General features: G+C 48.6%; 1 protein-coding gene across 1 annotated transcript; it reads right to left on the reverse strand.

Moving 5' to 3' along the window:
* Positions 1-200: 200 nt before the first annotated feature.
* On the reverse strand, positions 201-24736 carry TIPARP (TCDD inducible poly(ADP-ribose) polymerase). The gene is made up of 6 exons (XM_009961860.2): positions 24712-24736; positions 21610-22610; positions 7525-7693; positions 6162-6343; positions 2016-2291; positions 201-915 (listed from the first exon to the last, which is right to left on the reverse strand). Exons 2-6 carry the CDS (start codon positions 22545-22547, stop codon positions 468-470), a joined length of 2013 nt encoding a protein of 670 aa, XP_009960162.1. The 5' UTR covers positions 22548-22610; positions 24712-24736; the 3' UTR covers positions 201-467.
* Between the last annotated feature and the right edge of the window lie 1116 nt (positions 24737-25852).

Consider the following 25852-nt stretch of genomic DNA (forward strand, 5'->3'; position numbering starts at 1 on the left):
CAGTCTGTCTGGAATACAGCAATAAAAAATAGGGGTTGGGAGAATCTCTTATTTAATATACTTGGGATGAAAATTATCTGGTTCTGATTATCCAGAAATGCCCATCCTTAAGATTGCAAGATCAGGGCACCAGCAGTTTTGTAGCTGCTCTGAGATGCACAGAACGCACACACACACGTTTTTAAACATGAATATTTACTAACATAAATAAACAGTGTTTTATAACAAAAGGCACAGATTTTCAACTATAAACAATGGAAAAATATTTACAATTTGCACATACATAATCAAACAGCAAGTGCACAATTGGTCACTTCAGCTCTTCTTTGCTATATTCTGAGATTTAGTTCCTCCCAAGCAAGTAATTTAATCGGGTCTGCAACGTCCAAATGTTTTTTCCACAAAAACCTGCTACCCGTGCCAGGTAAGAGAGTTTATCGAAATGAGTAATTTAGCAGCACAAGCGTTCAAATGGAGACAGTGTTGCTAACTTCTTCATACTGGATAATAAAATAAGGGTAGCTCTGATCATCGTTAAAAATGACAAAAATCTGAGGCTCAAAGTAATTGTCCACACAGGAGTCATAGAGGTCGCTGGTGATGCTGCCGGGGTTCACCGGCGGAGGTCTCCTCATGGTGTGGTTACCCACCGTGTACCGGCCTGTCAGCACTTTGGCCAGGAACATGTAATGGACGCCCTTGGGTGACCTTTTGGAGAAGTTGTGGGAATAACTCGCCTTCCTGGCGAAGTAACTGCCCTGTCCGAACATGGTGGCGTGCTTCCCGCAGACGCGCGGGTCAAAGTTGTGCTTGCAGATGCCATCCACCACGTCCTGGGAGGTGCCGTGGAACAAATGCCTTTCGTTCATGATCCTGTCGAGCCCAGTCATCTTTTTGGACATATATTCCTTTTTCCTGGAACAGAAAAGGGAAAGTGAGGGCGGGCACTGGCTGCCGATCTGCAAGGGAAGAGCAGTTCCCGCTACAGCTCTTAGCTGTCCTCGGGAGGCGCAGGGCTGCCAGAGGAGACGGGAAACATTCCCGCGCGGGCAGCAGAGCGGCTCTGCCACTTCCCAGGGAAGCCTCGGTGGGAAGGAAGGGTTTCTGCAAGGGCCTGAGCTGAGGCCGCCGGCGGCAGGGCCGCAGCAGCCGAGGCAAAGCCGCTCGTCTTTGCTGTGTTCCACCTTGGAGGCGGGAGGAAATCCTCCTCCGGGGGGAAAACGAGGGCTGCGCAAAAATTAACCCCCTCTACGGCTTCCCGAGAGAGGAATTACTGAGAGAGAGGATGCTGAAATGTCACGTTGTGGATGTTTTGGTGCCTACGCATCCCCATGAACATGAAATTACCCTGGAATTTTGCTTACTGTTGTCTATAGGCTTACTTTTGGGTTTATTTCAGGGTAACTTCTTCCTCTCTTGCTCACCCTAGAGCAGCACGAATGCTGTAAGAAAGTCAGTCTCCGCTCACACAGCCCAGCCCCCGGCTTCTCCTGAGGCTCTGCGTTTCTGGAGGAGGGAGGGGGAACCCCCAAATCTGATTTCGGATCAGTTACAAAGTGCTCTGCGGACTTTCGGACACAGCATCTTTGGTCCGAGTGGGACCGAGCGGCACGAGAGTTCGTCTTTGCGAGAGCACCCTACGACCCTGGGTGCCCCTGTTCTGGGGAGCCGAGGCCCTAAGGGCTACCTTCAACACAGAGATTATTTGGTGAAAACAGTTCCTCCTGGTTCGGCTTGAAAGTGAACTGAAAGATTTTTTGACTAAATAGCCTAGACTTGCTGTGAGGACACATTTTTCAGAGGTTATCAGCAGGTCGTTTATTGAACCTCACCCAGGAAACCTCGGGGTAAGAGACTTTTCGGACAAGGTTGTTCAACTGAAGATGCTCCTTTTCTTCAGAAAGTCTGGAGTTTATGTATTCTACTTAATGATCAATGTCTATCTTGCAGCCCAAATTACGTATTTTAAGGTATTTTTCCACCATTGTAAAAGAATGGTATTTGCACGATCTTACCTTTTATATTTCTCCCAAAGGAACTGATTCTGCACTCTCAGGATTTTCAGAATTTTGTATTTGGTCTCGGGCACAGTCTTGTGAAACAGGTTATAAATGGTTCTATAGCTTTTATCTTCCTTCAGAACAGGCACTTGGATGAAGTCCTGAGAGGGATCCATACTAATCCAGGTTTCAGGATAGAAGTTTGGCGAGGTAACAGCAGTCGGAGAGAAGACGTGCGAGGAGGCCGGGTCGGCGGGTGGCGAGGGCGCTGGCGAGTGGCCACCCAAGGTCCTAGGCGGGGAAGGAGAAAAAGGTTGTGCTTAAACACAGGCGAGCAGAACAGCTTCTGCTCCCCTTTATTTCATCACGGACCTTGAGCAGCCGCTGCCCCTCAGACCTGTCACAACTCCCGCGCCTTTAAACGCTTGTTTCAAACCAACTGTTTCAAACCAGCTCCTCCATCCGCGCGAGCGACCGCCCGAACCGCGACTGCCAGGGGTGCCGTCGCACGCGGGGAGCTGGCGGCGGCGTTTCGCAGCCTCCCGCCGCCACTACCCCCGTTCTGGGGCGGGGTGACGCACCGCAGGCGGGCAGAGCGCGACCCAACGCCAGTGTTTTGTACCTCGGCTATAGAGCATCGGGGATTTCAACACGGCAAAGAGGACACAGAGAATAAGAAAAGATTAATCGTGTGGCCAACACTCGACCTGATTTCCTGGGAATACACTGCAAGGAGCAGAAACGCTTTCTCCTACGGTGCGAGCAATGAACAACCCCGACCAGTAACGTTTTACAGGCGAAACGTGCCGACATTTCACCGCGTTACGTGGAAGAGGAGACGCTGTGTTTTCAGCGCTCCCCAGCATCGCGCTGGGGAAGGCTCTCATTCCCATCTGCACAGGCCAGATGTCGATTTGCATTTGCAGTCGCTTATTTTCCTGCGGCAGACCAGCCCCTCCTCTTGGGAATGCTGCCCGGTAAGAAGTCGGGAAGGGGTGAAGGAGGGGAGCTGCTGCCTGGAACGGCCGTGGCAGGAAAGCAGCACGGATGCCAGGAGAACAGACACCACTAAAACCCAGTTAAGGTCACCAACTGCGGCGTGGCAGGACTTGGTTCTTAAAAAATACCTCTGGAATTTTTCACGCTCCCGAAGCTGCTAAATTTAGATAAAGAGTGCGGCATCTGTGGCTTATGTTCACCTGATTATAGCCTGAACAGGCAAGCCTCGCTCAGCTGAATAATCCGCCCTTCCCGGAGTTCTCCCTCTTACGTCAATGAAAATACCCTGGACGCGCCAAGCTCGCAGGTTCAGGCTCCGGTTCTCACCCCCTGAGCGCACAGCCCTTCAGCTCCTGCAAGCTGCCGAGGTGCCCTTTCAGTTGCAAGAGTACATGGAACCACCTCAAAATTTCAGCAGCTGAGGATTTTACCGACGTTCTCTGACAGGAGAAGTGCTGCTGGCCCCAGGAGCAGCCCCCAGCGAACGCAGACGGGGTACGGTGCACCCAGGAGGAGGCAGCTCTTGTTAGGAAAGACTGCGAAGCGAGAGGTACCCGCCGCCTGGCTGGGAAGACACAGGGTGAACCTTGTCTCTAAGCCCCACAGACGACCTTAAATTAAACTTTAAAGTTTAACGAACGTTAAAGTTGATGAAATTTCTCGGGCCGCTCGTGTTCTGGTAACGTATCGCTGCCAAAGCGCAGGGAGAAAACCTGTTCCGCCTGGGAGGAGGTGGGGAAAGCGAATCCCTCGTGTATTCACCTCGGGGCAAGCTGAGGTTTGACAACAGCCACGGCCAAACTCTGCCTCCCTGCACGGACGCAACGGGGTTTCGCAGGCGGCGGCGACAGGCGAGCCCTCGCCCCTCGGCCGGCTTTTACAAAGCAAGTTTACCGGGGAGCAGACAAGCTCCCGAAGCGCTGCTGAAGGCAAAGCCGCGCCCTCCAGAGCGGCTCTTCAGGAACCCACCTCCTTCGGCGCCGGCACGAGGCTGCCCGAGAAGCTGCGTAACCGTGGCCGACCTGTTCCCGGGGCACCCCGAAACCCAACCGCGCAGCAACTGCCGGCCGCCCCTGCGCGTCAGCCCGCTCTCCCCGGCAGTCATCTCGGTAGCGGCGAGCTGTGCGGCTGCTCCCGCCTTCCCTACAGCCTTTCAGAACCTTCCACGCTCGTGACAGCCGAGCCTGAAAGAGCCCTGCGTGATTTTTTTGCGTGTGTGACCCAGAAATAACTCAGTGGGATTTCCTCATTGCAGGGTGGGCTTTGCAGGTCGAGAAAAAAAACCAATGTTTGGGGGGAAAAAACGCCTGCTTTGGAATGGCAGCGTTTGGTTCGGCTCAGAGAGACAGCACAGTGCGACGGCACTCGCGCTTCTCCGAGCAGACACGCTCTTCAAAGCAGCGTTCACGTGGCCTTCGCCTGCTGGTCGAAGCTGCACAGGGACCTCGCTTCGTTTTCATTTGCATGAATTTGACTCCACTCAAAATTCTTCTTGCTGTTTATTCACCGTTCAACAGCAACCCAGAGGATGGATTTTCCTACGAAGGATTACTAAAAAGAGCAGTCTGCAGCGCGCGTTTAATTCTGCTTTCCTCCTAAAGTCGACGGGTAAAAAACGTTACTGCGGCGCCTCATGCACTGACACCTGGACTGGAAGACCAAGCACGGATTAACCGTAAGTCACGGCTTAATGAGCAAGGCATCAAACTCAATAAAAATGCAGCAATCCTTCGGCGTACTTGGTTCGTTTCTTCTGTGTAAATTATTCATAAGCGTTTATGACAGGAGGGAAGCCATTAAAAAGTGAACATTTGTCAACCACTACCACCCACTTCCCACAGTTTCTATCCGAGAATTCTTTCCCAATTTTACCAGAGATTTAAGCAGGTGGGAGGAGTGGGAAATAAAAAATCTCAGGTAGCATAGAGTGGTACCTGGAGGCAAATACTGACTTCTTGAGGATAGCTCCCCTAAGAATTTGAAATGCTCTTTTGCTCCTTGCTAAGAACTGGTAGATTTTTAAGTAAGCATTACAGAGAGGGAAAATAAGAATGAGGTTTACTGCAGAACAACAGAAATTTCAGAGCTTAATCTACAGATTTGGTAGCTGGCACGAAGAGTTATGGCCAAGCCCTCACGAGTGTCGAACCCTCAAGGATCCACTAAAACGAGTGGGAATTGCCTAATTTTAGCCTACCTCAAAACTACAGGCTTACATTAGTAAAACAGTGACTGGTAGCGAAACGTCAGGAGAATACCTGAAATCCTCCTTTTTCATGAAGGTGATAATCAGAATTGCTGTAACCGGGAAGTCCGCGCTTGGTCTTTTCACCTGCATCCTCCCGGTACCTCTTTAGTGATTTTGGGTTTCCTTCCTGCGCAACCGTATCGGAAAACGTTTCTAAGACATCGCGGGGTTTGAGGCTCCGACCAGACTCACGTTCGCCTCGCAATTAGGCGCGGTAACGACTCTGCCAGCTAATGAGCGTTCTAGCCCTGCTGCAGCAGCTAAAGCTCCTTGATTGGCCCAGCACGCCAAGCTGCCAGTCAGGACTAATGACTTCCACCCCTTCGCTAACAGGACAACACGTTCCTAACTACTGAACGCCGACAAGAACGTTTCCAGCTGCGCTGATGAGATCACAAAAACGGCATTTTTATGAGCTGTAATCAAAAACGACTACAGTGCAACACTTTCTTCGCCCAGGCTTCGGTGGGCGAGCGTGCTCGCCCCCAGCAGAGACGCCAACACAACCAGGGCGTGCTTTGATTGTGCTGGACAATTACCACCTGGTTTGGAACGCGCCTTTTTCGGGGACCCAGAACTGACAGCCCGGCAACCGCCGCAGCCGGTGAGGGGCCGAAAGCTGGACAATACTTTGGCAGCCCTGGGGTACATCCGTGCTTGCGATGTGCTGCAATCCACAAGGTACATCATAACCTCGAGAACAACAGAGCCCAGCAGAAGGGAGTTTCTCAGATAATACTTATCTCGAAAAATGGCACGCAGGAGCTGCCAACATGACCGAGATTCCTCGTTATTGCTCTGGTTTTCCCACCCAGTGACGCCCAGTTCCTCGGCCCGACTTAAGGAAGACGCTTCTCACGCTCAGACCAACAGGGAGAACAAACGCAGGGTTCCCGTTTTGCTGGGATACTTACTGTAAAAACGGCATCAGCACGACGCACGAGCGGAGAAGGGGTCTCCTCTTGATCTCTCTTCTGAAACAGGCGTTTTGCTGGAACCCATCTTTGATGTTCAGGATATACTGATTGTGCCAGGTAACAAACCGAACCTCCTTCAGGCCCCGGCAGCTGGCTTCTTCTATCAGTCTTACAACAGGCTGTTTCAAGAAAATTAAGAAAAGAAAACCACACACACGATAAATTACAGGTTCAAAAATCAATATTTTTGCCAGAGACCTCAAAGAATCCTTTTCTCTACTCCCTTCCAGACCCTCCCGAGTTCTGGCATTTTATTTTCCTCATTCGCAAAGCCCCGACCTGCACACAGTGCTCTGCCTCAAGCTTCCTACCACGCTCAGAGAGGCAGCACGACACTTGAAAAAGATGAAGAGGATCTACTTTACACCAGCGGAGGCATTTCTGGTACTGCCAGAATTCTCAGACACCGACGAGGTTTCATTCAAGGTATTACGTACGGCTCTGGCCGGACAAAGATGAGCTCTTAACTACCACAGGTATTTCAAAGGCTCACTGGAGAGCTACTGGAATGAATGGAAGTACTCTGGTTTTGTCTAGCACGATCCTGGTGGACACTGGACCTGACTTCTGTGTCCATAATGGAGCTAAAGAGTCGGACGAGAGAAGGCCTACTGAAAACCCGACATGGAAAACGGTGGCTGTTAAAGGCCAAAGGGCAACAGTGACACTGGGATGGGCAATGGTGACACTGGGACGGGCAACGGTGACACTGGGATGGGCAATGGTGACACTGGGACGGGCAACGGTGACACTGGGACGAGCGTGCACAAGCCACCGGTGAGCAGACGCACGCCGGACGTTTCGGAGAAGGTCGCCAGGGCTGGTGGCGTGGGACCGCCCAGCGCAGCAGCGTCCCCGGGGAGGCAGCCAGGTGCTGGAGGCTCATGTCCTGCGCTGCGCTGGCTTTGGGGACAGGCAAGTAAATTAAAAGCTGCAAAGCTAAAGGGTAGTGGGGCTAAGAAGGCTGCAGAAAGCTCTCCCCCCCGTCTCAAAACGAGATTTCTAGGGATTAGAAAGGACTTTCTTGGTACTGACACGGGCTGGCTTGCTCTCAGATTTGACAACCTGGTCAGCCTCTGTCTCTCCAATGTTTTTGGGGACAATTCAAGGTGCAGTCCAGCAGAGCAGAGCTTTTTCAGCGCACCGCTGACCTGCCTGATTCTCTCCCTCAACTCTCAATAGCTTTCCTGAACGTTCCAAGAGGAAACAGACTGAGAATGTATATACAGTTTATAGCACACACTGCACAGACAGCTTTGGGTTACAACCCAAAAGCAGGATTCTGTAACGCGTTAAATACCTCAGAGTATTCTCTCCAGCCAAAGTGGTCCCTGCAGAAGTATTTCCAGACTGTGTAGTAGTTGGAGCTGGAGCTGGGGCAGGAAGGTGTGGACAGCCGCCGCATTTGGTCAAACTCAACGCTGTCATATAACTTCATAACGTTCAAATCCACCCAAAACTCATGTCCCCTGGAAAGAACAAGAAAAACAAAGAATTCTCACCTTTTGTAATCCATTAAAGAGCTCGTTCAGAGATAATAAACCAGACGGTCAGAACTGCAGCTGCATGGTCCTCTTCCGAGACACCCACGGCCCGGCTCTGCTCATGTCACACAGCCCCCGTGACCACAAGGACGTCCCACGAGCTTGAAGCGGGCACAACGCTGACAGAAGTGCGAAGAGCAGGACGCTGCAGAGCCGTGAGGGCAAAGTAACTCTTCAGAAGTCTCTGGGGACAACGGTCGTCGGCACAGAAAGACAAACCCACCCAAACCCAGCAGTCTTCCCAGTCCGGCGGTGTTTACTCGGTATGCACGGAGGGTACCAAAATCAATACACATATCCTGGACATTTTGAGCACACTAAGTAAATACATCACACAACCACGTTTGATGAAGCAGCCACACGCTATTCAAAAGGTTATTCCTGTGAAAGTTAGTGCTTCGGGGAAGAAAAGAAAACGTAAACGGCTCCAGATGAGGAGCATCTGCTGCCAATCCACCAGAGAGTTTGAGTATCTTTCATCACGTGCAGCAGAAGAGAACTCGCATAATATGAAAAGGAAACATGATTTCACGATTTTGGAGCCTACACTGAGGAATACTGCCTTTTTTTTTTGCCTTTTTTTTGGGAGCTATGGTGCTGCTACAAAAACCAACGCCAGCATGCAGCTTCACCGAAAGCGACCGGCGCGGTCAAAAGGACCTACCAGCACCAGGGCGCCACAACTGAAGAACCAGAGCACACCCTTCGTCTAAAGCAGAAAACAGAAGCGCGTTCCCTCTACACTTCACCGGTTTACCAGCGACGGCGCAATGCCCCAGCCAACAGTTTCGAACAATCTGTCATTAGCCGGTGTTAAGGGAGAGACATCCCATTAAAGGACGTTCTCAAGTGAAGCTCTGCTGATCATCAGGCAATCACTCGCTGACCAGCAATCAAGAACTTAAGAAATTCATAGAAACTGGAAGAAATGCCAGTAATACTCATTCCCTACCAAAGTAATTTTTTTTTTTAGAATCGGGATTAACATATTTCCAAAATAACGCTGTTTACATAATTAGTTTTCTACTTTCACAATCTCTTTACAAGCTGTCAGCTTACTGGTATTCATTAACAGTTGCTAATCTTTGGCAACTGGAAATGCAGCTTTTGAGACTATATAAAATATTTTCTTTGAATTCTTAGCAGTAAACATAAACCAAGCTGATACTTGAAATCCACCGTTCATTTAAAAAACTCTGGCACATTAATACCATAGAGATCAAAGCGCCGTGCGTGAAATCTGCCACATCAAGCGACAGCTATTCTAAACAGCTATACGATCTTATGGCTGCAGATTGGCTCGAGAATGGCTGCAGTTTCGCTAGCTAGCTCACGCTCTCGCTGGTACAGTTGCTGAAGAGTTTTATTATACTACTGTCACAGAAACACACTGAAGAGTTCCCACTTCAAAAAAACATCATCAGCTGGGATGATCCTTCACGTCTCCACAGGAGGTACAGGTGCGAAGCTGCTCTGAGTGTTTATCATCATCAGTTAATTGCGTTTGGGTCTGTGAAGTGCCACGCGCGGTGTGAAGTATTAAGGGCTTTCCTGACAAAAAGGACAACGCGTCTGTTCCTGCGGGCTCACCATCAGGGGATCTCATCCACTGCTGTTCGGGTAAATTTAGATTGCTCTCTTTGTTTTCAAGAAGCTTTCATACCGGCTCGGAGAAATTTTATATCTTTCTATAAAGAAAAGATATAGAATAGGCCCAAGAGTCAAATCAAATGTCTTAAAAATGCAACACCACGAGCTACTTTGGAAATTCTTTGGGCAAAACCATCATTCTTTCTGCAACTCCCCCAGCACCCCCAGACCAAGCCCCAACCAGCACGAGCTTTGTCCGACCCGTTCCCAGAGAAGCCGTGGCTGCCCCCTCCCTGGCAGTGTGGGATGGGGCTGGGAGCAACCTGCTCTGGTGGAAGGTGTCCCTGCCCAGGGCAGGGGGGCTGGAACCAGATGGTCCTTAGGGTCCCTCCCAACCCAAACCGTTCTGTGGTTCTACGATTTCAGGGACAATTTGGCCCCAGAGCGGCTGTCCCTGCCGCGGCAGACCTGCCTGCAGTAGGAGCGGCTCCAGCCCTTCTTCCCCTTTACACCAAGGACTCCCTACCGAAAAGGAACATCTTGCCGGTTCCCTGCACGTGGTTCTCGACACGCTGCCGCAGAACGCCACCAATTGAGACGAAAACTTTGTCAAGACGATGCTACCACACCACATCTGGGGAAGCTTGAACAGCGCGTTCCCCGCTCGCGCCAACAGCACACAACATCCCTACGGTTAGAAGGCGAGTGCAGGAGGAAACCAGCTACTCCGTGCAGGAGGTGTGTTCCGACAACCCGTCTCTTCCCGCCCAAGGTGCGCCCCACCGCCAGGCGCGGGACGTGTTAGTCAAAGCCCGCTGCAGCGGGGGCGAGCGCGCGGGCACCCACGCGACTCGAGGGAACGCGCGGGACAGCAGCGCGGCGAGGCGAACGTCAGACACGAGCGACCCGAGACAGAGCCAGTCAGGAGGAAAGCGAGCGCTAACCAAAACAAATGACCAGTATGAAGGGACTGAATGTTCATGTGGGGCTTAAAAAAGAACTGACTAGTAACAGATCGCCCCAGCTTCCTGGTACGGCGTCGTTTTGTTCCATAACAAGCTACAATCTGCTTTATTAGAAAACAATGTGTGAAATCATGAGGAAATCATCTCTCTGAAATACCAAGCTGTGTTATTATTTATAGTGTTTGCAGGCAGCACCACAAGTCATGATTTTCTGAGTGAATTTCTTCATGAACGCATTTTTAATGCCGCTTTGGGGGCATTTGCTTTCTCTTATCAAAACGCAGTTTTACAGTTCTGAATTTCAGCACCTAACAAAGCTGTCACGTTTGAGAAAAGCCCATTTAGCGATGGACGCTGTTCGTATCATCCTTCTGGAGCGAGGAGTTGGACTCACTCTTTCGGGATTATGATACACCCACAAGTCCAAGCGCTGAACCAAGACCCCCAGACACTGCGCTGCGTCTTGTACGAGACAAACACCCCAAAAGACATGGCTCAATACAAAACCTCACCATTTCAGCATTCATTCTCACTTTGATCTCCTTCCAAGTCAAATGCCGTAACGCGGTTCTCCCTACTCCAAAGACCTGTGACCTCCAGGAAAGCGCAAAGAAACGGAAAACCTTTTCTTTACGAGTATTTGAAAGAACTGGTAAACCCCAGAGGATTATTTAATTTTATTATAAGTGTACGTTGTACGAGTTACAGCGAAAACTGATAACGAAGAAGTGTTTGCAGTAGTTCTATGCTAAGGCAGGGCAGACTAAAGAGAATCTGAAAATCAACATACACTTCAAACACAACAGAGACTAGCCCCAGCGCGCTGAGCTCTTTTAAAAGTAACCACATACTGGTTCACAGCCTAAGGAGTTAAGGGTCCGTAAAATCTCGAAGACTGGAATACAAATTCCACAGGCACTCGAGCCATGGCTGGCTTCCAGTACGCGACTGGGTATTCCTAATGGGGGCTGACCTGTGTCAAAACGCAGCCTCCCACGGACAGAGCGAGCTCTGCAGCAGCGCAAGGAGAACCACAGCAAGGCCACGGAGGGACCCTGCAGGAGGAAAACCACTTTCGGAGACAAGCACGGTACGGGACTGCTCTTCCTCGCGCTCTGAAGGCAGAGCAAGCAGATCTTCAGGACCAACTCCTAAACCTCGGGGCTGGCAGAAAAGGCCACGCGTGTGCAGACGCATTCTGACCGCAGAGCGGGTGGGGAAGGGCCGGGTTTGAACACTGCTTTCTTCTGGGAGGGCTGCAAACCAGGAGGACTTCACGTACAACTCCAGCAACACAAATTACGGTAGGTTTTTTCCTACAGCTAACAAAATCCGTGCACGGCTAAGCGCGCCTCTACGTACCTCACAAGCCTCCCTTTAGGATTTATGAGGCTGGCAGCTTACAGTGAAAATAACTTCTCTGAAGGCTAGACATTTTTCTGCGAAACCTGTATAGAACGTGCCAAAATATTTCCCAGTACTGAAAAATGTAGTGATCGTCTGCTCTTTGGAATTTTGTACGGTTTTTTTTGTAGCTCCCCATTTCTGCCTCCTTTCTTTATCAGATTCCCTCCCCTGTAAGCAAACTGAGGACAGGATGGCCATCGCTCCTTGACTCAGGCCGACCATTTGACCGAACAAGAACCCAGGCAAACCGAAACAGCTGATGACCATCCCCTCAAACGTTCTCCCTGATGTACGACACCCCACGTTCAGCGTTCTCGTTTCCCCCTTCCCACGCAGAACTGCTCCGTCTGCCTGACTGTGAAGGTCACAGCGCTCCTCAGTGACCCTCCTCTCCGCGGGCGCCCGTGCCGGGGCGAGCAGAGCAGAGCTCTCCCAGCTCCCCCGTGCCCAGCACTGGCTGTCGGGGTGTTTAATACAAACCACCACTTTTCACCTAAAGATGGGGACGCCGGCTCTGGGCAGTCGCCACCTGGGTTTACTTAAAGTTTCTCTCAGAGTAAGAGTCTACGGCTCAGACCCCCCAAAAAGCGCGCTCTGATTATTTCTTGAAGAAAAAAACGTGGTCGAGATATTTCTTAGTATGGTCTCCTCTATCCGTTCCCCTCAGCTGTCAATAGGGAAAGGTTCAGCAGTTTCAGGACGTAACATCGCAGAATTTTCCTGAAAAATCAAACTTGTGTTAAATTAGGAATGCTTTAAAAATGGTATTTTTATTCTTCAAGTTGGTAAAATGTTTAGAATGCTGCTTCCCCTTAATTTTTACTGAAAATTAAGTGACCAGAATATCAAAACAACCCAAAATCTACACAACAGTGTTGTTTTTTTTTCCCTGAATACTTTCACTAAAAACTTCTAAACTCCCCACGTGTTTTCTACCCAACCATAAATTATTCAGAATAACAGGGCATTATTTTATACGGCTGAAAATTTGAGGCAAATGCATTTATTTAAGTGACTGCATCTGAAAAACAAACTATGTGCCCAAAAGCCTACTTGATTTGTTTTTTTTCCTAATTATAACACTGGGAATAAAGAAAGATACTCTTTCACAAAAAAAACTTGATTCATATAAAGTATATATTACTCCAGTGCTCATTTATGTTAACAGTGTATTTCTCCACTCAGAAGTATTAACTTTTTCAAATTATAATATTTACTGTTTTTTAAGCTCTGAAATCCTAAAATATATTTAGCAAAGTTGTGTAATAATAGCTCTTCAGTTAAAGCACTCCCTCTGTATATTAAAAAGCCTATTACCAGCTTACATAATGCAAAGCCACGAAAAAAACTGAATTGTGATTACAGCAAGTGATTGCGTGATTACATTCCTGGCTTCGGCTTTAAGACACCAGTGATGAAAGTAAATGTGACAACCGTACCTCTCCGCTGCCCGAGGCCTAAATATAGGCAAAAGACCCCAAATTTAGGCTTCACGAACAGTGAGAATGCAAGACGCTCAAGGTTACATCTGATATGTTCTTTAGCACAACATCACTTTATTTTCACCCAGCACGAGGATCTACTGCTCCCGAGACACAGCGTACACCCTCTGAAGCAAAGGGTATCCTCCAGACCAGAGAGATTATGGATAACATAGGGATGAGGAGAGGGAAAACCCAACAACGGCCCAGCAAGGCACACGCCGCCCTGCTCCGTGCCCCGCAGGGAGCGCGAGAGAACACGTAAGGCACCGCGGGCCCGCGACCGCGCAACCGACTGCGCCCCCGGGAGCTGCTCACGTGCGGCGGCGACGCCACGCTCGAAGGAGAGGCAGAAGGCTAGAGTTTGTCAGACGTTTGGGAAGGCAGGAAATGTGTTCAACTACCTCGGCGGGGCGAAGCGTTACTCCCGCCACCTCTTTGCATCACGCAGCAGCAGCAGCCTTCAGTACGGCTTGAAACCAGTAATAAACACAGTGCTGTCTTTTTCAACGGAAAAGTGTATTAAACCTCTCTGCAAACACCACAAAACTTTGCCTCATCTTGCTTCTGAGGTAGACAATTACTGTCCCCCCTCTTCCCCAGAAAAGGGAGATACACAGAGAGGCTAAAATAGCTTCTTCAGAAAGAATCCGCGACTGAGGTGGGGCCAGAGATTTCCTACGAACTTCTCTTCACTGACTAACCAAATAAAGGTCTTTATTTATAAAATAAAGCACTTCGGTGGAATTATTTCCACTGAAAGAACAAGCGTATTGAACTCTCTCAAGAACACAGCACAGACCTCCAAATTTGGTGTTGTACAACAGCGCAGTTCAAAATAAAATCCCGCAAGTGCTCTCACTAGCAGAACCTGGTTCCTCGAGTCAAGCTAACATTTTCTCTGCACCCTACTACAAGCAATAACACAAAGGCATAACCTCTTCAGGACACTGAACTGAGTAGGTACCTCAACTACAACACTGAAGTCTTTTTTTTTTTTTTTTTTCAGATGAACATTGCCTGCTAAAATAAGGGTATTTGGGCTCACTCTTCCTTGCATCCTTCAGAAGAACTTCAGGCTGATACGGGAATCGCCTGTGCTCTCTCATTTAGCAAGACAAATGCTCGCCAGATGTCAGGTCCAAAGAGGTGACTAGGAGAAATATTTTTTGGTAAGCGCTATGAAAACGCATGCGGTTTCGAACTCTTCTGCTAAGTTCAGTTATGTGCCATGAGTCTTACCGCAAACAGGGTTCAGAAAAAAAAGAAACCTAGCGATCAACAAAGGTCTGTACAGGAAATGAAACTCGGTTCCCATCAGAACAGCTGTGATACAAAGCAAGACTGAGAGTTAAACACCACCGAGATGATGAAACTGTTGATTTTCTCTCTGTGACTAAACCAGTTCCCCTCTGCAACAGCAACAAGCTGAAAGCCACGCAGGGGAACAGATGAACTTAGGAGACCCACACAGGTATGCAAACCTTTTGTAGATAAGTTTGAAAGATTAGTCAAATTGAACTCGGTTACCGTAGGAGATAGAAGTCGGGTATTTACACTTTCTGGTGACCCAAAACGGGCAATATTTCACCTTATTTGCAGCAAACGGTTGTTTGAAGTTGCAGGCTGTAGCCCAGCTTTGGGCGAGGGACCAAGCGCTTAAACTCCCCTGTGTGAAACCAAACTTCACTTAAATGTCTTAGCAAGATCTTTCTTTTTAAGCAAAAGTACTGAAATAGGGCATCAGACATTTGACAACAGAAGCCAAAACGTGCTCCCACTGAAACCAGTCTCAATATCCACAGGATACGCAAGGGCCCAGGTAACACTCGCGAAGGGACATTCACCAAACAGCCCTTCCCATCGCAACAGAAAAGCGGCCAAATCCTGGTTCTCGCTGTAAGGAGGGCGAAAGGAAAACAGGAACCTTCCCTCCCAGAAGCAATTCTTTGCATCAGGGCAAGAAGACAAACAAGCTGGTGAACACGACCCCGCAGTCTTGATCTTATCAGTATCTCATCGTTCTTCAGCTGAAGAGCGGGCCAGCAGGTGACAGGGCAGGAAATTAAGTTTCGTATTTTACTTAATTTGTTCCCTCATCACGTCACCCTGCTTCTCTCTGCTGGGACTGTAAGCCATGCAGGAGGCGTGCAGCGAGACACGCTCCGGCAAGAGAAAAGTGCTACAGGAAGATTTAACTCTACACTTAAAAGGCTCCATCATCAGAGGAAAAAAAAATAATTCTCAACATAGTAGTAGCTTTACTGCTTTTCCTACACATATATTATTTTAAGGTTGGAAAGACAAGTTTTCCTGCCTTTACACTTGGTGACTGGGGGTGCTTGGAGAAGCAAATTTCTGTCATTTTCACAGGGAGAGGGTCTAGCCTGACTTGCATGTTCGTAAACCTGAAACAACTACTGGGATACTGGTCCAGAGGTATACAGAGCTTAGATGAAAGCCTGGCCCCAGACCCTTTCTGGCAGGAAAAAAACACCCCACAACAAACTACCAAGCTCTCTCACACCCACGGATACCACCTCTGGATCAGGAAGTCATTGAGGCATGACTGCTGGAAGACAAGAGGCTGCACCGAGATGTTTGTTCTGTTCTTCTGCACTTCCCAAGAAACATACTGCTGTCCACTTGTGAACGGGAGGTACTGGGTTAAAGCGGTCCTTTGGTGGGAAGTGCTGTTAAGTTCTAAAAAACCGTGGCAATGAGGACGTCAAACGCATTCAAGTCTTCCAAAGATTCCTGCATGTACCATAGCTCATAATTCAAATCCAAGTTACATCTTCTATTTGCAGAAGAGGATAAACATGGATGTCCTTGTCTGAGTTTCAAAGGTCTCCTCCCCACACCGGTTGAGGATATATTTTGCAGAGAGTTTTGTTCGTTAGCTCGAATTTTTATATCGGTAGATGTTTTGGAGACAGCACAAGCACAGCTCTGGGTGGCGACAGGGCCGATAACAGGGCAGGGCTTCCAGGCCACGAGAGAGGCATTTCACAAAGCCGCAACAGGAACACGCTCCAAAGCGCTTAGATGGAGCCCCATTTTCAAAGCCCCATTTTTCAAACATGTTCTGCACACACAGGCCTGCTCTTGTTGGGTTTTTTTTTTAGAATTCTATCCAATCTCAGGACCTAAAACACCTCTGAGATTTATGATAAATAATGAAACTGCATCCACTTCATCAAGGCCTACAAAAGGTGGTCACACACACGTCTAACATCGACTAGTGACCACCAGTTCCGGATGCTTCAGTTAATGAACGTTCCGCCCGATGTTTCACGTCGCACTCTCCACATCCAGCTTCCCAAAAAAACGACTCCTTCATACATTTGACCACAAGTATCAAATTTTGCTAGCGTTACTCAGCTCAAATCCCCACTGATTTCAGCAAATTCGTGCACCACCTAGGAAGGAACTTCACGATCACTGCTCTTGCTAAGCAAATAATTGTAACAGACTCTTTCTGTTCCTCATCCTCACCGAAACGGGCAGGCAGACAATGCTACAGCACGGTGCCTGCTGGATTACCTGTAAGCAGCTCTTCTGAGCAATCTGTTTCACCAATTATAAATCTTTGTTTCAGAAAGGACTGTTTTATTACCCTAAGTACACAGGGAACAGACTGACCTCAACCTGCAGCCAGGTGACAGCTGTTTCCAAAACTGTAATCTGTTTATTGACGTGGAACGAGAAAAGGGATATGAGTGATTGCCGATTCCTACGGCAGCTCAACATCGCACTTGTAAACTTCCCTAGACTCGTATAGCTAGAAGCCAATTAGTTTTATTTCATATGCAAATGATACTATAAAGCGGAGCAAACAGGAATTCATTGGAGCATACTATTATCAAGCACAAGGAAAACACTTCTAAAAACCACTTCACATGCTTTTTATTTGGAGTGTCTGTCTTGCATTCCTTCTAGCAAGGAATTAAAAGAAGTTCAAAACCATTCAGCTGTGTATATTCAAGAAACACCACGCACAAAATCGCCAGGCACAGTGCATTTCAGCTGTTTTCTCATCTCCGGTGTTATCGGTAACACATGAGTTATCTCACACACTGTGGCAGCTGCGCAGACCAGAAAGATAACTTTCTAAATTTAACTATTCAATTGGTCAGACGACCTGCGGAAGTCGCTGAACAACTGAAATGCTTCCACGGTGATCGGTATGATTTTAAAATCATGCAAGCATATTCTAACAGCATCAGAGAAACAAGTTATCCCACGAACACAAGAACGACAGAACACCTAGTTTCCTGGACATTTATTTTTGTCCTTACTGTTCCTCCCCAGGTCCCTCCATATGCCCATTGATAACCCCACTGGGGAACACACAATATTTACTCTGACTTCATCCAAGAACCACGCACGTATACCGTGTAATTAGTCAACTGCTCCCAGGCACAGCACGTACCATTGGAGGTCCACCTGCTTCTCCCCCACTGGAGCTATTTCATTTTGGCCTTTCTCTTCTAGTTAGAAGGAGCCATTTCACAAGACTACCAGAAATTACGGTGAGTGGGGCGAGAAATCAAAGCAACTGCGAGAAGCAGTTGTTTCACCGGAGTGGGGATACGCCGGGGTACACGCAGTTGAACAGACGCTGCGGTTCCCACGGCACACGGGAATGTCTCTTGGCCACGAGAAGGGGTGGAATTTTCAGCCAAAGAGCAGGAACTGATGGGTCAGGAACTGCAGAGCTGTTTTAAACGAATCCTCCTGTAATCAGTAGTGATGTTGCTTATTTTGAAAAGCAACATATGTGTGATTGGACAGGTGGAGGGGGGGAAACCTGCTCAGTTCTACAGCCAAGTATTTCCCCTTACTAAAGAGCTTAAAATACCCCAGCTTGGGTACTCTCATGCTGGAAAGCAATCCTTGGCATTGTTTTCTCCAATACTCTGCTGCAAGCTGGAACTTCTCCAGGCCCTCTCCTCACACGTATAGAGAAAACTGAGTGCTTCGAAGTACTTTCACTTGCTTAAGTTCATACTCCCCCATTTGTTTTGAGAGCTTGGTGTTTGGCTCTAAATACTTGATAGACTTAAGAAAGCAGAAATATAAACAATTCATGATAAAGCTTTATATCCAGTCTGAGGCCCAACTGCAATAAGTATCTGAGGCAGCCGTATTACAAAGAAGTAACTAAACAAGGTTTGCCACTTCTCCTACTTTAAGATCATGTTCCCTTAGGTGCAAGGCAACAACTTAATGTATATTTTACATTATTCATCTCAACAGATTAAGATGAAGAAAGATTTATATAAATAGCTACTTCAAGAACGTCCTATTTGCATGTACAACTTACTCTCTAATTGAGCCACCAGCACACCACTTCCTTCAGCGGCCCAGCTTTCCTGGAGCAGCACACCACGGCAGTGTTTTGCATGCAGACTGCAATCATTACTTCCTATGCCATATAAACTGTGTTCAAAATAAAGGAGAATAAACAGCTACCGCCCACTGGTTGTCAGGCCGGCTTCTGCGCGGCCTTTCTTGGACATGCAAACTGCTGAACAGACATTTCCTTGTTGTATGCAATCCGTATAGATAGGCCTGTAAAGCTAGTCTGACCACAAGAGATTAATAGCTTTAGCCAAATAATGCGGTAACCATGTGAACGATGAGCTGTTCTAGCATGTTTGCGAGCCTCTCGGCAAGGTTCAACACGCTGCTATCTGCATCTTGTTGCCAGGAGACACAACATCGCCCAGGAACATAAGGGAGGCCAGGCTGCAGTGACCACCCGTGAACTCCACCAAGAGCCGCACCAAGTCCAAGCAGTCCGCCTCTAAAGGCTTAGCCGGTTCCTCTGACACAAGGTGATGTTGCCTGAGAAGAAACTGGTGACGACACACGGTAAAACATTTGCCCCCCACGCCAAAAATCTAGCTTAAAGCCACGCGAAGTCTAAGTTTTAAGGCATATCAGACTCAATGCTTAAAATCAGAAGCTCTAGTCTCAAAAAAGTTTCACTCCCAAGTTCTCACTGACATTCACAAACCCACTCCCAAGTTCTCACAAACCCGAAGCTCTTCCAAGGGATGAAATACACACGAGAGTTACAGAAACTGCCAATTTGTCGTTCCATGGCAAGCGGATATTACACATTTACAGCAGTCACCCAGCCTCGCACTGGGGCTTGATTTTGCAGCACTGACTGAAGCAAAGACCTTCAGAACGTCGTTTAAGAGAAGGGAGAAGAGCACAGGCTATAGAATGAGCAGCTTGAAACAGATTTTAGTTAGAAAATACTGATGTTTAGAACAATTTCAGACTACTTTTACCTGAAGAAAACAGTTAGGCAGACACCCACTGGGTAGCCAGCTCAACTCCACAAGATAAAGCCTAGTTCGTGTTCAAAGAATCTGCCTCCACTTCGCCAGGAGAGTTTCACGCCACTGCAGAAGCGGCAGCAGAGCTCTGCCCCAGCACACCTGGGTTTTCTGAGACCACGCTGCTTCTCTGACTTCATTCACGGTCACAGAATGTCATGTGTCTGGCAGCACACCCACTAAGTTTCTTCCCAACCAGTTCAGACAGACAGAAACTCTGTGTACCGAGAGACCAAAATACCCACCAGACTGGAAACCTGCAAAGTAAGTGTAAAGGCGGACAACGCTATTCAGCCAATTTTACAGGCTGGAGATGAATAAGCAATTATGAAGCATTGTTTCTTTTAAAATTAATCATTCTTAACTCCATCATTTGGAACACGTAGATCATGAGTGTAGCGATGGATTCTGTGATACGGGCTTCAAAAAGAAAACTTTTTGATCATTTGCACAGAGCTCAAAGTTAAATTACTTTCATGGGCTTGTTTTATTTCTACATCTGCTGGTTTGTTCTCAGAAACCATTTAAAATACTTGGAAAAAATGGAAGTTTCTCTCTTGTGAAACACAGCAAATTTTATGTGCTATGCAGTTACAAGATTTTTATTTTTTTTTTAAATAGACCAGCGTATTTTTTTCAAGCCAATTCTATAAAATATGATATAAAATATTACATGTAATTCTTATTTCCTACTTCACTTTCAGTTTCAGTGTGGGGTACCTATATTCTAGTATGGCCTTCAGTAAAAAAAGATGAATCCGTAGGCTGATGGAACCTGAGTTTTGGTGCCCAATCCAACACGCAGCTAGGTGAAAGGAAAGACTCACACTGCCTTTAAGCATTAGACTGGGTCTCTGGTACCTAATGAGAAATCTCAGCATAGTAAATGAAAATTAAAACATTAAGGAGAAAGGGATATACTTTCCTCAGGAAGCGGAAAGAAGAAGAGGCAGCGAGAACAAACCCAGAGGGGCTCGGACAGCAAAGGCAATTTGAAGTTGCTACTCCACAACTGCAGAAGCGTTGCTTTGAACTGACCGAGAGCAGAACGAGTTGCGCTGGGCTCACAGACCACGGCAGGGCAGGTAAGATAGGAGACACTTGCATTGTGCGCTTCCTCCGGGGCTGGGGGGGGAGAGAGGAGAGCAGCCTACACCTTGCACTCGAGAAGAGGGACTAGAGAGAGCAGATGAACTTGGAAACACCAGCACCCCCCACTGCTATTCATCATGGAACCTGCATTATTATAAAAGTTGAAGAAGTTTTGGTTTAGATCTCGGTGTGCCGGGTCAAGCCTAAATCGATAACATACCCAGGGAAACTTAAAAGCTGTTTTCCAACTCCAGAAAACGAGTAGCTAAACGCTACTCTGTGTAGAGGAAACAGTAACTTCTAATAAACGGTTTAACATTTTCAGACGACAACTTAAATAGATGAGCAGCATTTCTTAAGGCATTGCTCAGGTTGTCGATAGTAAACTAGCTAAAACACCACCATATATTAGGAACTACATCAAACTTCCAGTCAAAGGACTTAACAGAGCGTCTATCCCATCGCAGTTGCTCAGAATGTAATCATGAAAACCGTGCCTGGAGTGCACACAGTCAGCCTGGACTCACAGGGACAGAAAGCAAGTGCTGTATCATTCCTGTTTCCATCGCTGCAAAGGCTCACTCCTGCTGCCACTTTTTCTAACACAGAGAAAAGACTAATTAGGAACGTTGAGAACAAGTACAATATTGCACAACAGTTGCCATCAACTCTCTCAATTTCTACAGAGCTGCAGTTTTCTTTTTTCACACGTTTCAAGTCCTTCAGCTTCAAAGAACACTTTCCAGATGCTAAACAGCAGTTTTAATAGGTGTGCAAGAATTTTCTGTTGTGGCAAACTTATTAGATAGTATCCAGGCAACATCACCACAGGGTTTATAAAACACTTGTATACAAAACATTAGGAAAAAAGAAGGCACGTTCTGCTGTATTTCTACACCGCTGCTTGCTTAAGCACCCTTGCTAGTAAGGGAGTAAATTCAGTTACCTACCGGTATTTCACTTTGATCCTATCATTGTCAGGGTTGCAGTAGAGTCTTTCCAGATGCTCCTGGGAATCATTGGTCACGCTTTGCCAGCTCTGGGTTGCTGTCCTCCTCACCTGCCAATGGTAAGGCAAGACTGTGTGATGTTTGGGACAATCACTGCCATAAACACAAGTGCCCTGGAGAAAATCCACACAGATTTCTATTCCGTCTTCCTGATGGGTGTGATATTGCAGCTGGTTCAAGAGCTCGAATACCAGATCAAGAGAAGCTTCTTCGCTTTTATCCTGGAATATCCCAGCACTGAATTTATTGCTTGGGTTCAAACTGTATTGCATCGGACAGCTATTCCCTTGGAATACGCCGGACGTGTAGCTTTCCAGAATCTTGTCCGGGAACAAAGGACAAGCTGCACCATCGCTAGAAGGTGGGTGCACAGGGTGATCCTGGAATGACTCATTACTATTCTCAGCAGCGGTTCCAGGAGTCGTTTCTGGAGAGAAGCCTTGCTCTCCCGACTGGACAGCCTGCTCAGGATGCCCAGAAGAAGGACGAGCTACTGGCAATTGGCTCTGCACATCTGGAGCTGTTGGCATCAGCACAGTCACATTGTTTTCTGGCTGGGGGCAAGAAGTACCGAGGTCCAGGGTCTTTTTCACAGCAGGTTCACATAAATCACTATGGCCACCATTTTGGCCTCGGGGCACAAAGACCCTATCCAAGGTCCCAGCTCCCAGCAAACTGGTAAAGATTGGCCGCAAAGCCCGGAGAGTTTCTGTGTCCAGTCTCTTCTGCGCTTGCTGCTTCTTCTTGAAGCAAGGCTTCACCGGTGGGATCTTCTCAGACAGTCTTATCTGAGGGGGAAAGTCCTCTGAAGGAGGGCACTTCATCCCTGGGCAGTGAGCCTGCTGCACAACACACGCTGGCTTTGGTTCGGCGTCCATCAGACACAGACTCTGCTCTCTCCAAATCACTTTCAAATGTCCCAGAGCCTCACAAGAATCAATCTAGGACAGAAAGGAAAACAAGACAGTTAATCTCTCTAATTGCTCATGGTTGACACGAACAAGATCACCCCTGGAGAGGATTTCGAGCCAGCAACAGCAAACTCCTCCCTTCTCTGTGACTGTGGGTAGCCCCTAGGCACGTAAAGCATGAAACCAGCTAAACTCAGGCTAATTAATCCCAAACACACACTCATCGTCTTCTCGCACACGAAATCTCAGAGACACTCCGGCACGCACACACAGTCCCCAGAGGGGAGGAAGGAAAGGGGGATGGTCTGAGGCCCTCCCCCTCGCGACGATGTTTAATAATAAACAGCGCTTGAGTCCGTCATCTTCCACAAAAGTGAACGTGGTGTTGGTCATTTTCATGCCTCCCTCTCACACAGAGACCCACGAACAGAAGCATCAGCAGCCATACAGCCCCGAGCGTCCCCACCGCGCTTTAAACACGCACGCACCCCTGCTTCTGCCCCCAGACGAGCGGGCAGCCGAACGCATTCCCACGTACCTTCCATCACACACCCACCCAGCAGCAGCGGAGAGCTGCTGGCTTCCCTCAGACAAAGGGCAAACTTCGTACAGACTTGAACAAGCGCCAGGATTTAATCCTCGGGGGTTTTTAGGCACAGGAATTCAGGCGCTTACACCCTGTTCCTCCTGCTACGCATCCGACACCGACTGCCTCATCCCTGTCCCGACACTCCCACCTCACACACGGCCGCTCTCACATGCCCACACGCTCTCTCACGCTCTGACTCACACGCACAGGCTGCACTCCCTCACCCTGCTGTGACACACCGAGCTCGTTTCCCTCTTGCTAGGCTAGTCAACAGGAATTAAAGCCGGGCAGCAAAGAAAACAAAAGGGTGCTCGTTACTCAGGACAAGAGAAAAAAAAATTATCTGTAAGATGAAAAGTTATTTTTTTTTCTAAAGGACAAATAAATAGTATGGCTCGTACGTCACCAGAATGCAAGCTCTATACCTTTTAATCGGGACTCTTGTAATATTTGATTACATTTAATTAAACCCTCTTCAATCTCCTCGCCTACAGCCTCAGAGCTTAGAGTGGAGCACATTCGGAATTACTTCCTGGATAAATGCATTCCAAGCAAAGTAACTTCTCATTTCAAAACAAAACCCCAGAAGACAGGTAAAATTTGGCAGTAATTCCTTACTACTGACGATTTGCTCTGGAAAATTTCTCACAGAGTCTTCCTTATTTTGGAACATTCATTTATAAGGCTTTTTTTTTTTTTTAAAGGGAAAAAAAAAAAAAAAAGTTGTACCTCTCCAGTTTTGCATTTTCAGATTAAATTTAAAGCAACTGGTGTATTTGTTCGCCAGTTAAAACGAACTCCAAAATTATTGCTAACTCTGCTACTCTGCCGCAGACGTGCCAGGCAATTCTCTTTCTAAACCACCAAGGGTACCTTAAAACCTTCAAAGGCTTAAAAATCCTCAACTCCAAAAGGAATCAGACGCTTCAGTTCACCGTGCCCAGATTTCACAGCCCCTGCGATACACGAGAGGATCTCCCGGGGTTCAAGGGGGTCCTGCTATGCCGAGGAGCTAAATAAGTGACTTCTGGTCTTTTTTTCAGCCGTACCTTTAACACTATTTCAGTATTGTTATTGCTCACTTCAGTTTCGCTGCTATGTTTAAAGAGCCGCCTTACTGTATAGAGTCGAATCTCCCAACAACTCTAAACACGGAAAGCAGCGGGAATGGGAGAGCGTCAGAATCCGTTGGCATTTCTATTTCGGCATTTTGTCACCCCAAAAATCAGTCGCTATTCTTTAGAAACGGCGCTAACAGTCACCGAGAGCAATGCAGTATTTGCACAACGTATTTCATCAGAGGCAGAGCTCTCGGTAGGAGATTTCAGTCCCTAAGCACTCGCCTTCTCACGCGAACCACACCTCCTCCTCCTCCTCCTCTGCTGAAGAAAGCAAGTCCAGTGGCCCCAAAATAAATTATAAGGAAACAGAATAAAAGCAAGGGCCCAAACGCAAAACCCAGCGAGCCAAGCAAGCGCACCCTGAACTTCCCCGGGGGGCTGGAGGGGGTCCCCCCCGCAGCGCTGCCCCCCTGGAACCTACCGGCTTGCGCTCCCCTCCAGGGAGATTCCTGCGGTTTGGCCCAATTTAAGGATAGCTCCCAAACAAGACCAATCTTCTGGTGGAGGAAGATAAAATAATAATTAAAAAAAAAATAATAATAATTAAAAAAAATTAACCGCCTGCTGCAGCCGGGCGTTCGCCCGCCGGTATTTCCACCTTAAAAACGCCGAAATGGCCGCGTCTCCTGTGGCACGTCCCGGGGCCGTTTCTGGAGTTGCCGCCGGGGTGAGCAGGGGAAGGGGAAGGGAGGAAGGAGCGGGGGAAGGGGGAGGCAGGTCGGGCGCCGGCGGAGCCGAGCCCCGGCGCTGCGGGGAGCGGCAGCCCGGTCTCAGCGCCGCCCTGCCCGCCCCGCGCTCGGTGCCAGGCCGGCCCTCCCGCCCCAGCAGCTCCCTCTGCTCCTCACATGTTCTCCCCTCGCCGTTTATAAGTCTCGCTTTCTCCCGAGAGCGCTGGGCAGGCAGCTGCGCGGCCCGGGGAGGAGCTCCGGGGCGGCGGCGCTGCTGCTCCCGCCGCTCCCCACCGCCCCTTGCCGGGAAGCCGGCCCGCCCCCGCCGCGCCGCTCCGCCCCGGCAGCCGGCCGAGGGTCCCGGCCCGGCGGGACAAAGGCGGGCAGGCCGAAGGAGGCCGCGATCCCACACTCGTGACCGCCGTTCGCGCCCAGGGACACCAGAGAAAGCTGGAAGGGCGGCCACCAGGTCATCCCCTACAGTAAAGGGGTAAGAAATCCCTTCGCGCTTCATTTAAGCGTCGAGTTTCGCCTCCGTAAACCCCTGCGGGCCCCAAGGAGGATTTCCACGGGTGAAACCCCAGCAGGCCAGGCCCACGGCAGCACCGGGCACTGGGATGCGGGGAGCGAGCTGCCCCCGACACCCCGGCCCAGGCACCAGAGCCAGAGCCGGCACCTCAACTTCCAACCCGGATTTCACCAGGCGAGTTATTCCAACAACACTTAGTGACCAAGAGGCAAACCAGAAGCCCACCCTGGGGCAAAGTCGCCGTGACCCACGGCCTGAGCTCAGCCCCCTTCTTGCAGGGGGCTGCCAGGATTTGGGTCTGTGCTTGTGACACTTAAAAAGAAACCACGAAGCGCAGCAAACGGAATGAGTTACAGCAAGTCGCT

Source organism: Leptosomus discolor, chromosome 7 (assembly GCF_034619465.1).
Source record: "Leptosomus discolor isolate bLepDis1 chromosome 7, bLepDis1.hap2, whole genome shotgun sequence".
NCBI classification, from domain to species: domain Eukaryota; kingdom Metazoa; phylum Chordata; class Aves; order Leptosomiformes; family Leptosomidae; genus Leptosomus; species Leptosomus discolor.